The sequence below is a fragment of the Polypterus senegalus genome, chromosome 18, assembly GCF_016835505.1.
Source record: "Polypterus senegalus isolate Bchr_013 chromosome 18, ASM1683550v1, whole genome shotgun sequence".
Taxonomy (NCBI): Eukaryota; Metazoa; Chordata; class Cladistia; order Polypteriformes; family Polypteridae; genus Polypterus; species Polypterus senegalus.
The window spans coordinates 19,501,780-19,517,754 of NC_053171.1; the positions used below are offsets into that span (position 1 = coordinate 19,501,780).

The window sequence follows — 15,975 nt, forward strand, 5'->3', positions numbered from 1 at the left end:
AAGTTAATTGATACCAAAGTTGGAGCATTTCACACTTTTTATTTACTTCATCCAAGTCAGTTAGTAAATTATTTATTTTTAAACAGTTTTGCAACAATGAGTCATATTCAAAAGTAGGTACGACAACAGAATACACTAGCATGTGTTAGTAGACTACATTGAATATATTGTTTTATGAGCTTTTTTATCAGAACTTTACAATGAAGTTATAAACGGGGCACAAAGAAGCTCTCGGTGGCTCATAAGTTTTCATACTCAGCAGATTGTAATTCAAGTGATGTGAAAATGTCATCGAATGACGTGTGTTAGTGGAGGAGGGGCTGTGACGAATTGTTTTTCGGTTTTCTTAAATATAACATTTTTGAAAGTACTGTATACCTAATAGAGTGTAGTGTTTAATATTATGTGAATAAAAAATATGTATTAATACAAAATGACCAATACTAGCATAGAATCAGTGTCAAAATTACCCAAGGATCAAAGGAATTGAAATAGTTCCCCATCTAGCTATTATAATTGGTTAAAACACAGCAGTTCGTTAAAATTGTATAAAAATGTGGAAAGGAACTGATTTATTGTATAACGGGAATGCAAACGGCACGCGATGGAAAAGAAGATCGTAGGTTGGTTTGTTTGTGTATATCTGAAAGATCAGGAGCTGAGCATCAGAGATCAGGGGCATAAGCCACACAGAATTCCACTAACTCTAAATCCGTCCTATTTTTATGAGATTGGGCAGCTGCGGCTGTCTTGTGTTATTAATTACTTCAAACACCGTTTAGCAGAAGATTGATAACGTCGGTTCTTTACAATATTAATCTGCAGATAATATCGTTCAATCAATGCAGTCTTATTTATGCTTACATGATTGCTTTCCCCTTCCAGTTATTTTCAGAGATGTGACTTATTTTTTTTTAATTGACTCGCTTGCATTGGGCGTCCGAGCGGCTGTCAGACGAGTAAAAGAGGAAAATACACAAAATATACAAAAATTCAGACAACCACTCTCAAGGTCAAACTGAAACAAACTAATTTGTGGTTGAAGTCGTTTGGAACATTTCTCCGTTTTAACTTCGCAAATTCACCAATGCTTTTCGGTGGAAAATGTTCATATTCTAAAACTTTGTGATCTGTTCAAGATAACTGAACAAAACTTGAACCGTCTCGATTTTCTTTGCAAATTTCTTTGAAAAATAAGTGTGCCACGTCTGAACAAAACTAGTTCATGAAAGCTGGTTCCAGTTGTTTCGTGCGGACAGACAGACCGACATAAGTGGACTTTCGCAATACAGTAGGTGTTTCGTGCATCATAGGCAAACGCAACTAAAAAGCGAAATAAAATAAATCAGACTTGGAGATCACATTCACAGTGTGAGGCATTACACGAGTGTGTTGCCGTTGGTATACAGAAGACCCAGTCGCGATTCCTGGCACTCTTCTGCTGAATGATTGGTTGGCTGAAAACACTTACGTGTGCTAGAAGAAAGGCCGCGTAGCATTATTCATAATGACATTGTCTTCGCTACTAACTCCAGGGGGTATACAGTGCACTCCAAGAACAACACACTCAAATATTACAAACAATAGCATTAAGCTAGACCTTTAATTCTGATTTTTTTACGTCTTGACTCGGGTGACCAGACATCCCAATTTTGGGCTATGCAACCAGTGGCGTAGCTCGAGTTCGTGCCGCCCTCCAACATATCTGAATATGTTAACCTATTTAAATAGAAGATTAAAATGACGTATAGAGAAAAATCAAGATATATTTTGTACAGATTTATTCATATATAGAGAAACATTTTTCACATTTAATTATTTATAAGCATCAAGAATAGACGCACTGAGAATTTCTAAGTATTAGTTTAATACAATTACTCTGCGAAAACGAGAACCAGTGTAGTGATAGGTGGGGATGTTTTCTGCGCAGAACAAGAACGCATTCGGATTGATAACGAAACGAAATTATAAATTAGTTGTTTATCTTCCTAGGAATTATTATCGGTGTAATGTTTATTTTTGTTATTGCCTTATATTTCAACTGCTGTGTCTGATGCTTTCACAGAAGGAGAGTCTGAAACTTATTTTTGAAGCATATGTGGATAAAAATCAAGAATTTTACTTTTTTCATTCATGAGTGATATTTTTCGGAAACCTGCTACTTACACACGAATCGTACTGAGCCTTTTGGCCAATAGCGCCGCCCCTAAAAATGTGCCGCCACTGTACGCAACCCAGTTTGCCTTACCAGACGTTAACTTTTTTTTTCCGGGACAGTCCAGTTTTTGTGGCTGGCGTCCCAGAATTGACTAAACTGTCCTGTTTATCCTGTTTTTGTGCGCCCGAAAAACGAAAGGAGACATCTCATTCCAAACCCCACCCAACCGCCAGTCATTCGATTCCATGTGCGTTTTTACAAGATACTCCAATATACCTTCACCTCCCCAGGACTTGGATTTCATGTGCATTTTTACAAAGTGTACGATACTCCATGTGGAGGAAACCCCCAAGCCCTCAACCGCCGGGTCTTAAGTTTTGTTTGTGGAGTAACGAGTTGCGTCCCGTTTTGGAACCGTGACAGTGTGGACGGCACATACAAGAGTGTCCCGGTTTAAACTTTGAAAATAGCTCCCCCAATTATTGACATATATACAATAAGGCTGAAATGGCTCTCAATGGCTGCTTCCAAATGACAGACTGGGAAAGGATGTGTGAGTGATATGGGACCAGTTCTGAGGGACTCTGTCACTACATCAGACTATATTTACTCCGTGTTGATGCAGTGGTACACGCAAATACAACTGTGTTGCTTTCCAAAGAACAAACCCTGGATTACTAAGGAGCTAAATGGTCTCCTGAATGAGAAAAAGAGAAGAGCATTCAAATCCGGTGACAAAGAGGCTCTGAAGGACATATTGCGAGCGCTAAAGAAAAAGCTGAGTGAAGGAAATGAAGCTTACAAAGCTAAAAACGAAAACAGATTCACTCAGAATAACATGAAGGATGCCTGCAATGTACTGGACTGGGTGTGCAGTAATTACAGGACTCAAGTCATCCAGCCAGGGCTCAGGCGATAGAAGGGAATGTGGACAAAGCTAACACCCCGAACCATTTTTTAATAACTTTCCCTCCCACTGCCACCTTCTGATGTTCAGTCTCCCCACACCGTCCCTACTAATCAACTGGAATGGCTGGTGACGAGTCCACCTCTGACCATCAGTGTGGACTGTCCATAACTGAAGACCAAGTAAGGAGTCAACTGAGGAAGCTACACACAGGAAGAGCTGCGGAGCCAGATGGAGTCAGTCCTTGAGTTCTTAAGGCCTGTGCTGACAATCATTGTGGTGTCGTCTGCCACCTTCTCAGTGTGTCCCTAAGGCTTCACAAAGTGCCACTGTTGTGGAAAACATCCTGTATTGTTCTGGTTCCAAATAAGACAGGAGCCTCTTCACCTAATGACTACAGACAAATAGTACTTATGTCTCACATCATGAAGACCATTGAGAGGCTGGTCCTGGACTGTACAAGTCCTCTTGTGGTAGACCACCTGGACCTACTTCAGACTGGAGTGCAGGATGCAATTACCTCTCTGCTCCACAAAGCTTATCCTCGCCGGGACGGAGCTGGCAGCACTGTGAGGATTCTACCTTTTGATTTCTCTTGCACCTTCAATACCGTCCAACCATCCCTGTTTAGAGGTAAACTCCGAGATATGCTGGTGGATGAGCCTGACAATGGACGATCTGCCAGGCAGACTGCAGTTTGTGAGACCCAAGAATTGTGTTTCTGGTAAGGATGACAGCAACACTGGAGCAGGCCTGTCCCCTTTTCTCTTCACTTTGTACACCTCTGACTATAAATATAACAGCCAAGACAGGTCATCTGCAGAAATTCTCAGAAGATTCTGCACTTATGGGGTGTATTGATAAGGGGGATGAGACAGAGGAGGGGAGTCAGGTGGAGAACTTTGTGAACTGTCAGCATCCTAACGTCAGCAAAACCAAGGAACCGGTATTTCTATGCACCAAGGAGTCCCTATGTTTGGTCACAATTCAGGGAGTGAATATAGAGGTGGTCAACTCCTTGGGGACCCACCTTAATGACAAGCTACACTGGTCTAGTGACACATAGGAGCCATACGAGAAAGGGCAGAGAAGACTCTTCTACCTTAGGAGTCTGCGCTCCTGTATGTGGGAAGTGACATCCTCCCCATCTTTTATAATTCTGTGATGGCCAGTGTCATTTTCTACATTGTGGTGTGCTGGGCTGGTAACATTCACTTCAAGAGAGGCCCGCCAAATCAACAAGCTAATTAAAAGGGCGGGCTCAGTTATGGGACACACTCTGGACCCAGCAAAGAGAGAGAGAGCGAGAGATTGGGAGCATGCACTGATAGCACGTTGCTGCACCCACCACATGACAAACCACCTGGATTGGAACCCAAGTGCAGTGGGTGACACCTCAGCACCACACTGGAACAGTGGGAGTTTTTTATTTTTTTTTTTACAGTGGCTGTTAAAACAAAACTGAATGCCATTATGAATAATGCTGTCGGACACACCAACACTGAGGATTTTCAGCCAAAAAAATCATTCAGCGTAAGTGTGTAAAGAAACTAAAGGGGGTTTCTTTATGCCAACACTAATACATCTGTATAGTGCCTTACTGGGACTGCAACAGCCAAGTCAGAACTTTTCTTTCTTTATAGTCATTCCTGTGTATGTTCAGACCAAAATGTGTGTGTGTATTTATTTACTTACCTATCTATCATTGTATTTATTTATTTATTTTAAGAGCTTGTGTAAAAGGCCAAATTCCCACCCTGTTGACAAATAAAGATCTCACTATAACAAGCAGTGTTGCGAGTATGACCGGATCAGGGCCTGTTTCTTGTCTAAAGATCAGAGAAATTCCAAAGGTGGGACGGCTCGCTGAATTCCAACAGGAGAGCACTCGAATATTAAACGTTGTGAGGGACGGACGGACAGACAGACAGACAGCCATCAAGCAACAGGGTGTGGTTGCTGCTCTCTTATTCTGTTTTTCAGTGTTTATTTACCAAACCTTCACCAAGTTAGCCTACAATCCAATTCAAAAGCAGCTTCCGCACAATGACACACACACACACGCACTGTGTCAACTGGAATCGTCAATTCAGCTAACGCGCGTTTTTACTCACGTACGTCAATAATAATTTAAGCCATTCAGTGATGACTATGTGCACAAATTAACACGGCGATTGCTGATCTCTCCTCAGTTCTTCTCCCACGCCGTTATTTATCCTCCTTCACTGCGCCGCACCTGAGGCCATCTTCAAGTTAGTATCCCTATAGGGTAATCATTACCTGCAAGCAGCGCGCAGCCGCTGGGGGACTTCACGGGGTGCTGCTGCTCAGCTCAGACAACTTGCAGCTCGGACAGCGAGCGCTTTAACGCCCGAAGCTCTCCGTCCTACTTGTTGGCCGCTTGCCCTGTCACATTAAAACTGAACAGGCGGTACAAGATAAAACTTCACCTCGCAGCTGGGAGCCCTCTTGTATCGGTACGCCTCTGTGTTGTTAAATGCGCGTTGGAGCAACGTATCGGTGACAGTTTTTACCGTCTAAAAACATTCCTTATTTTCTACTAGATCTGAACATGTCCACCCAAAGACAATCTCTTCTAAAGGAAGCGTCTCATCAAATTTTGGCAGGAGGTTCGGCAGGTAAGTCATTTAATGCACTAACTTTTAATACAATTTAGTTTGAACGTTCCATGTAACTTTTTTGCTACAAGTTTTTTTTAAGACAAAAAGTTGTTTTCTTCGTGAAATTGTCAACTCCTTTGCTTTGACGCCTAAATAAATCCATTAACGAGATCAAAGTGCGGTTACGTTTCTTTGGGAAGTCTTGGCTGCCTGTTACACCGCGTGCTTCCACAACTTGAGCCCGTGTGTGCACTGCGTAGGCGCTGCTTTTAGTTCCACGTGTTTTCACATTGTTGCGTGCCTTGCAAAGGCACGAGGGAGCAGAGTAACGGGTTGCACAGTCTGAATGAATGTTAGCCCATATTCTATGTGAACAAAAAAGTTTGTTTTGCCTTGCTACGAAATAACATGTCAAAGTACAAAGGTGCCGAGTTCAAATGCAGTTTTAGATTACAACTGCTGCACAGCTTGACTTTGCAAAGTGTTAAAAGTACAGGTCTTCTTATGACCGTGTGTTTATGCTTTTATATTTGGAGTGGGGAGATTGCAGATGGCTACGAATCTCGTGTCAAAGGTTGAGATCCAAAGGTCAGAGGCTCCTGCTCATTTTAGGCTTCAGCAGCTGCTCTGCTGATTCGGCTGTTGCTATTTGCTTTCCTCTTTCTAGCCTTTACATCTGTGGTCAGGCGACAGGCGGTCGCCTCTGGGTGGCACTTTGGTCAGGACGATATATATATATATAATATTTTTTTTGCAAAAAAAGTTAACCCTTTAAGAATTGTGCCGCATTCAGTGGCTTCTTTATATACCACTGTTAAAAATGATGAGAAATATTTTCATTTTAAAAGTTTCAAGTTTGATCTAACGGAGTTCGCAGCACCTCGAAACATTAGCGCGCCCTAGGTTTGAAACGGCGCATGCGCGTTTTGAAGCCACTGCATGCCTCTAGAATTGCCATTCATATTCTTAATATCATTCCTGAACCTGCAAAATTAGTAATAAAAATAATTTAAAAAAAGAATTATCAAGAGCATCATCTGTATTTTAATCTTTAGAACCTCCTAATTCTGTTATTGTGGAGCTGGATAAGGTCCACTGATTCTAGAAATCTTGTTGTGCCCCACACTAACCTGCACTTTATGGGTGACGGGGCCTTTAGCTGTACAGCAACCAGACTTTGGAATGACCTCTCTAAATTAATGAGATCAACTGAATCAGTTTATTGTTTAAAAAAAAAAAAACAACTTAAAACTCGTTTGTTCAGACAGGCTTTTAACTTAACCTAACATTTGGCCTCTCCTTCCAGTTTACGCTGCTGTCCAGATGCTCAGGATTATTTGTGTGTTATATCACATATTATGTTCTTTGTTCAGGCATTTCCTCTAGTATTTAATTTAGTATTTTTCTCTGGTTTATTGTCTTTTATTCTTTTTAATGCTTTGTATATTCTGTATTTATCTGCTTTTCGTGTTCAATGTGGATATTATTTGTATACAATGTTACATATATCCTGCTGTTCTTTATGAGACTCTGTGAAGCACCTTGAGCATGGGGAAGGTGCTATATAAATAAAATGCATTATTGTTGTTCCATCGGAAATTAAGAAGAATTAAAAAAAAAAAAAAAGGGTGTTAAAAATTGGACGTCAGATGGAGAACTTGATGTCATGGACTTCACACTCAACCATGGTATTAAAATTAGCTGGATCAAAAGATTTCTTAAAAAATCCCTTTAGTAAATGGAATTTCATATTCAATTACATTTTTAGAAATGCTGGTGGGTTACATTTGCTGCTGTTTTATGTCTTCTACAAAATTAATATGTTGCCTGCTTTTCATAAACTGGTTTTGTTGAGTTGGCTTTTGATTTGCAAACCTAATTTTTCTCCCCATAGTTTTTTTTCTTTCCCTTTCAATCACTATTCTTATAGATAAATGGTTTGAGAACAATATTTTATTGATTCACCAGTTATTTAATAATAAGCATATGATGGTCTATTCTGATTTTTTTTTTTTTGGAAATATTTTTCAGTCTGAGAATATGAAATGGTATCTGACTGTCTGTCCCAGATATGTGTTTTTTTTTTTTTTTATTCTTCCTTATTTAAAAACTGACACACCACTGTAGACTCTTTCTCATTAGATAGATTTCCATTAGGTATAAACATACTCTTAAAAACTACAGTTCTTTACTGGCACATTATGGTTCTTCACTGGGTTGTGTTGTTCCTTGTCACTCCATTGCTTGACCAAACGCCATTTCATTCTGGGACGGGTTGTTTACATATGAAGTTGGTTCTTTGTGCTTTGGAAACTTCCTTAATATGTAGAAAAATGCTGAAATGTTTAATGTATGGTAGGCTACCCAACAGATTAAGAAAACCTGAACTTAGCCTGTGTGGTTGTATGCAGTAAGAGCTCTTTTAATATCAGGACCCACTGGTATTTCTCAAATTTACTGTATGGAGCCTGTTTCAGATCTAAATTAATGAAAGCTTCTTTCTGAAACCTTCATGTGGATGGACCTTTTGGGAACCAAAACTGGTTCCCCCGTGGCATCACTCTGAAGACCCACTCTGGTACCTTTAGCTTTATGAGTGTGGGGACAACATATTGGACAAGAGTTGTAATAATATCATAATAATTTTATAAGACACAACAGACCTCTGTGACCCTGTTCAGAACTAAGCAGGTTAGAAAAGACTGATTGACTTACTAAAATGAAACCTTCAGTGACATGATCTTACAATGGTCAGGTCAACAAAGGGAAAACTTGCAAAGTAAGGACCGCTTCTTGTTTTTTAACTGATAACAAAATCAAAGAATTACAGTTTAAAATATTACACAGTGTTACTGCAAAGGGGCACCACGTACCTCCAAACCATAGACAGGATAATGCCCCAACACAATTCTAGTTCAAATAAAAGATATTTATTTGAGCTCCAACATCTTCCGTACAGAAATGCCAGCTACAATGCACCAATATAAACTTTCTCCTTCCACCATCCGTTGAGTGTTGCCCACTGCCACCCGACTCTGACTCAATTAATTAGGGCCATGGACTCTCTTTTTTAAAAAAAAACCAACCTGACCCGGGAACTGCTTCCGGTGTCACACCTTGCTTGTCAGGAACACTTGTGGGTCATGTGGAAACCAAGGCAGCCCCAACCCCAGCAGCACCCTCTGGCAGTACCAAAAGACCACAACAGGATTGAGTTTCTAGACTGCAGTTCCCATGCCACCCTGCAGGTGTCCTAACCTGAGGAACAATGCCACTTGTCGTATGGGGGTGAACTGCTCCTGGTGTGCCCATTTACCCAGTCCATCCATTATGACTTTGTGTCTGGGCAAGAATCGATACTTTATCCTAGCCAGGATGCCTGTCCATCCTCCATGGGACCAACAACAGAAATGTCCTGATTAATAAAACGCAGTGTATGTTCCTTAATCAATCAATCAAATGTTTTGCATTTTATTGTTTTAAAGCTAATGTTATTGTAGTTTTATATTTTTAACATTCATAAAATATTTTTTTACATTTTGTCAGTTGTTCGTCTGCGGTGTATCATGACGCCTGTATCGCACTACGTCTTGAATGTGAGTTAAGTGTATCGTCTCATGCCTTGTAAGGATAAATTGGGTTGTTGGCAGTTGATGGGTAACAGAAATGGCACCTTACCTCAGGCTGCTCTATTTCACGTGTCCGTCCTGCCTGTGGTCACCATTTGGATCAGCCAGCGTGTAACTGGACAGAAGGTTAATTCTGATCTTGTCAACTTGTTTCCCATTGCCATTTCTTTGCAGTACCTTCTATCTAGCCCAAACACTGGTCGGCATTGACCCTAACTAACAAGTCATTTTCTTTTTTCTTTCCTATCATCTTGCATGCCCCTTCATTCATTCTTGTAGATTACAGTTTGAAAAACAAGAGGACAACAATTAACTTTTTGTGGCCCTTTTATTTAATGAATACCATTCTGAGGAGCTTTGCAAATGGATAGCCATGGTGTGAATTAGCCCAGCATCGGTGTTTCATTTGTAGTCAATCATAAAGCCCTCCTTTTTAGGGTTAAAATCAAAGTGACGCCATTCCTCCGTGCATATAGCTTATTCAGTTGACCTTAAGGAACAATTTGGGACAACTTGGCTATTAGTTGACCAAACGGGCTTGATGGACTGAATGGTCTCCTCTCGCCTGTCAAGTTTGCTATGTTCTAATTTCTATAGTGGCTGCTGTTTCTTTTTGATTTTTTAACTTGAAGAAGAGAGCACACCGTTCTATGCCCAACAACAAGCTTCACCGGGATGACCTCCGCCAGCACCGTCTTTAGCCATAAAGTCCTCCAAGTTGTGCCAAGTCTCTGTAAGCCTCGACAAAAGAAACAAGTAGTTTTCTCTGACCGTAAAGCTTTTTGGATTCGCACTCGCTGCATGTTTTGTTTTGTTTGTCTGTCTTTAGTGTTCAAAGCCATATGTACAGGCTTTGGTATTCAAAGATAACAAATGTGTTACTCTTTAGTATTTCCAAATAATATGCTTGTTAAAAATACAAAGAAAAAAACCAAATGTTCAGAATTTAGTTTGAACTCTGCTCTGCTTTGTCCCCTCTTTATCAATACCACTGAAGAAATTGCCTAACTGAGGTCATTTATTTGTTTTTCTTGTCCTGGCTTGGACTGTGATCAGCTTTTTCTATTTGTCCACTAACATGATGCTCAAAAAGGTTGGGAAATAATTTATTTTAATACGTGGAACAGCTCCTTTAAATGTGAAGCCCCTCTCAGTAATAATAATAATACCCAAATAGAGAAAATGGAAGGAAACTTGAAAATTTAAAATGAAATCAAATTTAAAGCTAATATTTTAAAAATCTAAATGACATAATAAAATGCTGCAGGATATTTTAACATATAATATACTCAAACCGGGGCAGCATGGTAAGTTTACAAAGTCTTTGCTACGCAGAATAGATAAAGAAGAGAATGCTTCACTTACAGGGCGGCACGGTGGCGCAGTGGTAGTGCTGCTGCCTCGCAGTTAGGAGACCCGGGTTCGCTTCCCGGGTCCTCCCTGCGTGGAGTTTGCATGTTCTCCCCGTGTCTGTGTGGGTTTTTTCTGGGTGCGCCGGTTTCCTCTCACAGTCCAAAGACATGCAGGTTGGGTGCATTGGCGATCCTAAATTACACCAAGCACACACTAGGGATGTGTGTGTGTGTCCTGTGGTGGGCTAGCGTCCTGCCCGGGATTTGTTCCTGCCTTGCGCCCCGTGTTGGCTGAGATTGGCTCCTGCAGACCCCCGTGACCTTGTAGTTAGGATGGATATGCTCAAATCAGCTTAATGTACGCTACCGGTCCAAAGTTTTAGAACATCTCAGCTATTCTTCAAATTTGAATCGGCTGAAATGCAGTGAATGACTTAAAATGGTGAAAAGGTAAGCAGTAAACTGCCAGAGGTTTAAATTTTAAAGTTTAGGCTCAGGGTTCCAGGTTGCTTCATTTAATCCTGTTTACACAAGAAAACATCAAATTTGACTTCTCAGTCACATCTAATAAAACAAGACCGCAAGAAATGAAACAAAACAAATAGAGACAAGACAAGTTAAGGCAGTTTGATAATCCATATTTACACAAACATTATTACAGGATGCGTATTAAATCTTTAATTACTTTCTCTGATATTCCTTATTAAAAATATCGTATGGCACTAAGAAGAAAGGAATTTCTGGAGCGATTTGTGTGAGTTTTCAAAGTGACTCTCCTTCCTGATTTACTGAAGTGAAGTTCTGCATGTAATGGATGTCTGTCATCAGTTGAGATGATTTCCAGTTTCTTTAGCATTTTCCTGTGACACCACACGCATGCCAGATCATCTCCATCAGTGTGAATAACTTTAGCTGCCAACTTAGTGTCACAGGAAGATGGGGGTCAGACTCAGCCGGGACGCCCGGAAGAACCGGGAGGTGGTCTTTACGTTCCCCGGGCCACAAGGGGCAACCACCCTGGATGTTGAGGTAATCATGGGGAAGGAGCAAGAAGGCTCAAGCCCAATGGAGCCCGTGGGCACTGCCAGGGGGCGCCCCGAGCGTCGTGGAGCCCTGGAGATCGACACTTCCGCCACACCTGGGAAGGTGGGGGAAAATCCTTCCAGTGACACCCTGAGTGCTTCCAGGTGCACCAGGAAGTGCTGCCGGAAGAGTGTCATCAGGCACCTGGAGCACATCCAGGTGGTAATAAAAGGGGCCGCCTCACTCCAATCGGGGAACTAGAGTCGGGAGCTGGAGCAGAGGAAAGGCGGTCCAAGGAAATTGGGAAGACAGCCCGTGAGGAGGGTGATTGGTGCGGGAGCACTTTGTGTTGTGTGGACTTTATAAAACACACGTTTTATTGAATAAAGTGTTGGTGCCTGTCTGGTGGTGTTCGGACCCGTGTCTCACATTAGTAATTTGCTGGAGCTTTGTTAAAATAATGGTTTGTTAGACCACTAAACCAGGCAATGACACTGAAAGTGAATCCAACCATTATCCAACCTGCTGTATCCTAATTACAGGGTCACAAGGATCTGCTGGAGCCAATCCCAGCCAACACAGGGTACAAGGCAGGAAACAAACCCCTGGCAGGGTGCCAGCCCACCGCAGACAGACTGAAGAAGACTGCTATAAAAGGACAACATGAGGTCTTCATCTACTTTAAATATTTTAAGTTTACGGAGGAGAAACAAACGCTGATTGCATCTAGAGAATTTTTTTTGGATTTGCATTCCAGTTAAGGTTGTTTAAAAAAAGGAAACATCAGGAAATTACAAATGGGCCATCTTTAGAAAAATAGGTTATAACCTCTAGATGTCGTGCAGGAATTCAAGTAAATGAAGCCTTGCAAATTTGAAGTAAACAATTTCCAGCGGTGTCCCAACTTGTGTTGATTACTTAAAAACCCCTCTGTGTGTCTTAAAGCAGAGTTGGAACAGCCTGTGCTGCTACACCCTGTGAAGTACTACGTGGACAGTACTTCAGTGATAATGGCAAGAAAATGCAATTAAATGAAACGAGACAGAGCATTATTAACCTTAGAAGTGTAGGCCTTTCATTTTGAGAAACTGTCAAACAATCAAAGAGTACAGTGGTGTCCTACACAATCCAAAGGTGATGGGAAACTGACAGGAAGAGATCTGGCAGACCTAAAGTCCTCACCCAATCAGAAGACAGGTGTCTGAGGGTCACCAGCTTGAGTGATCACAGGCACCTCGCAGCACAACAGCTTAGCAGTGCAGGTCGAAAAAAGCAAATCCGCTTCTCCTGGGAAGAAGCTACAGGATTGACAAGCCAAGTGGCAGTTAAGAAAGCCAATCCTTAAAAGTCATAAAAGGGCCTTGAAATAGCGGCTGTGGACTCTTGCAGATTGGAAAATAGTCCTATGGACTGATGAATACAAATTTGAAATCTTTGGTTCATCACATGGGGTGTTTGTATTCTGTCAAGCTGGTGAAAGGATGGACTCTCAGTGTGTGACACCAACTGTCAAACATGGAGGAGGAAGTGTGGTGGTCTGGGGCTCATTTGCTGGAGGCAGAGTTGGTGACTGGCATTCCGAATCGCCACAGTTTGGCTGTTATAATAGCAAAAGGTGGCTGTGATTAAAATGTTGTATGCTTTAATGATTCCTTTTTCGTTTGCCATTTGTTTGTTGGTTCTATGCCTTGATTTCATGAAACATTAAGGCATTAAATTTGTGCGTTTCCATTGTAACAGGCAGCCGGGTCCCATGCCTGGCTGGGACGCCCTGCTGCGTATGTTCCGGGGGAGCAGCCATGGGCTTCTCCGTACCTCCCCTGGGACGTTGGGTGGCAGCCTCCCTGGGTGACGTTGGTGCCTCAGTTTCCCTCAGGGCTCCATGAGAGATGGAGTTCTCCACAACCCTGTGGGGATCTGGGGTGGCCGCCAGGGGGTGATGCATGGATCCCGGAGCCTTGCTGGACCCCCCTACAGCCCCGCCCGGAAGTGCAATTGGTAACAGCTGATCAAACACCTGGAGCACTTCCGGGTGGGCTGTAAAAAGGGCCAGCAGCCACCAGTCAGGAGCCAGAGGAAGAGGACGAGGTTGCCTGGGAGGAGTGGTGGTACCAAGGTGGAGGATTGTGTGTTTTGTTGAAGTGCTTGAGACTGTTTATTGCCTGTGGGGTTCACGGGGAAGACGTGCCCAATAGGTGAAGAAAAATAAAAGATCCTTGTGCTTTTACACGTGCCTCAGTGTGAGTCTGTGTCGGGTTGGGCGCAATATAGTGCCTTTTATCACACCATAAAAACTGAAAGAAAAAAAAAAAACAAAACTGAGGTGTTCTAAAACTTTTGACTGGTAGCGTATCTGAGGATTGTGATTGGCTGGTTTAAACTGGTATCTATGGGCACAAGGCAGAAATCAGCCCTTGGCATCGCCACTTAACCCTAACGCACACTTCTTTGGGGTTTTGGGAAGAAAACATCACAGGAACATCACAAGGAGAATAAACAAACTACACACGCAATGGGTGTGAGGTCTAAATACAGGATGTGTTATCCGTGAAGAGGTGGCACTAACCACTGAATGAATATTCTGCCCTAAACAATCTTTTTTGAAAAAGTCCACTTATAGTCAGGTCAATAAGTATTTGGACAGTGTTTTTTATACAATTTTCAAAATTTTGGCTCTGTGTACCACCACAATGGATTTGAAATTATATAGACAAGATGTGATTTGAAGTATGGGCTTTCAGCTTTTAATTGAAAGGGGTTACCAAAAATATCGTATATGGAGTTTAGGAATGACAGCCATTTTTCTGTATAGTTCTCACTGCCCCATTTCAAGGGTTCAAAAATATATGGATATTTGACTGACAAGGTATTCCATAGCCATGTTGTAGCAGATCCCTGATTATTTCATTAACACGGATGAGAATGAATTTGAGGGATGAACAGATGTCTCTCTCTGTAAGCATCTTTACTGTTAAAGTAAGTTAGAAGTTAGTAGAAATGACAGTCACTCTCCACTCCACATCAATGGCTTCCCTGTTCAGACAGTTTGCAGTTAGTTCAGTGGGGCAACCCTGTTGGGTTCAATGGCTGCTGACAGAGGTTGCTGCAGGGATTTACGATCCCTATTTTTGGAGACCTCTGTTTACCCCTGAAGTTCTGCCATCGGGGTGTGCCCTAGGCCAGAAGTAATCGCATGTCTGGATAAAAGGAGCTGCTCTGCCACACCCAGGTGAGCTGGAGTTGGATAATCCTCTTTAATAAAACCCATGTGTGCGTCCAGGTGTCCGTGTGTGTGTGTGTCTTCTGGTGAAGTGCGCATGCGCGGGGCCACACGGCACATGTTCAGTGTCTTCTGTGCATTCCCTGTGTGTGTGTGTGTGTGTGTGAGAGACACACAGAGGTGCGCGATTGCGTGCGTGTCTGTCTCTCTCACACACACACACATGCAAGCAGGCAGGCAGGCCGGCCCGCGCAAGAGACAGACAGACACACACAGGTGCGTGCGTGCATTGTTGCAATGTTACTTTTCTTGGTTGTTTATTAAATTATGGATTTTTCAAATGTTAATTTTTTCCCCTGTGCTTAAAACTCATTAAATACAGTGCTTTTAGCCGGCGGTTGGTAGCGCTATAGTGCGAACTCTTGCAGTGTTAGTTTTCTCTGTTGTTCAAGATTTTCTTAGTGCTATTCAATGTTTTTACATTTAGTTTACTATTACGCTGTGCATTCAATGGTATAATTTGTGCTTAAAATCTTAAAAAATATATATATATTTACATACAGTTAATACGGTCTGGAATGGATTAATTGTATTTACATACAATCCTATGGGGGAAATTACTTCAGTTCACGACCAAATCGGGTTACAACCAGAGTTTTGGAATGAATTATGGTCATGAACCGAGATTGCACTGCATTACTGTCAGACAAAATTTAAGGCATTTTACGGAAATACAAACCAGTATTACTGAGAGAGAAAATTTAAAGGCACACAATATAGTGACGCATATTACAGCCACATACAAGGCCCCTTGCCATTTAATATAGACTGTTCCTACTAATGTTTATGCACTACTGTTCTAGCGGCCGTTATTGTAACGGGCTTAATGTCTAGTAAAAATAATAATTCTTCACATGTATATGATGCTTTTCTCACTATTCAAAGCACAGTAAGTGGAGAGCCACATCAACCACCAATTACATACGTGAGCATCCACCTGGATGATGTGATGGCAGCCATTTTATTGCATCAATATGCTCGCCGCACATTAGCTGAGAAGAGGAC

The 15,975-nt window shown here is 41.8% G+C and overlaps 1 protein-coding gene across 1 annotated transcript in view; it reads left to right on the plus strand.

Annotated features, from left to right (window-relative positions):
- The first annotated feature begins 5,440 nt into the window (after positions 1-5,440).
- Positions 5,441-15,975, plus strand: part of slc25a21 (solute carrier family 25 member 21) — a 489,146-nt gene continuing 478,611 nt past the window's right edge. The window contains exons 1-2 of the mRNA XM_039741079.1: positions 5,441-5,542; positions 5,630-5,704. Of these exons, the coding sequence (XP_039597013.1) occupies positions 5,638-5,704 (67 nt within the window). The 5' untranslated portion in view covers positions 5,441-5,542; positions 5,630-5,637. The remainder of the gene's footprint in view (positions 5,543-5,629; positions 5,705-15,975) is intronic.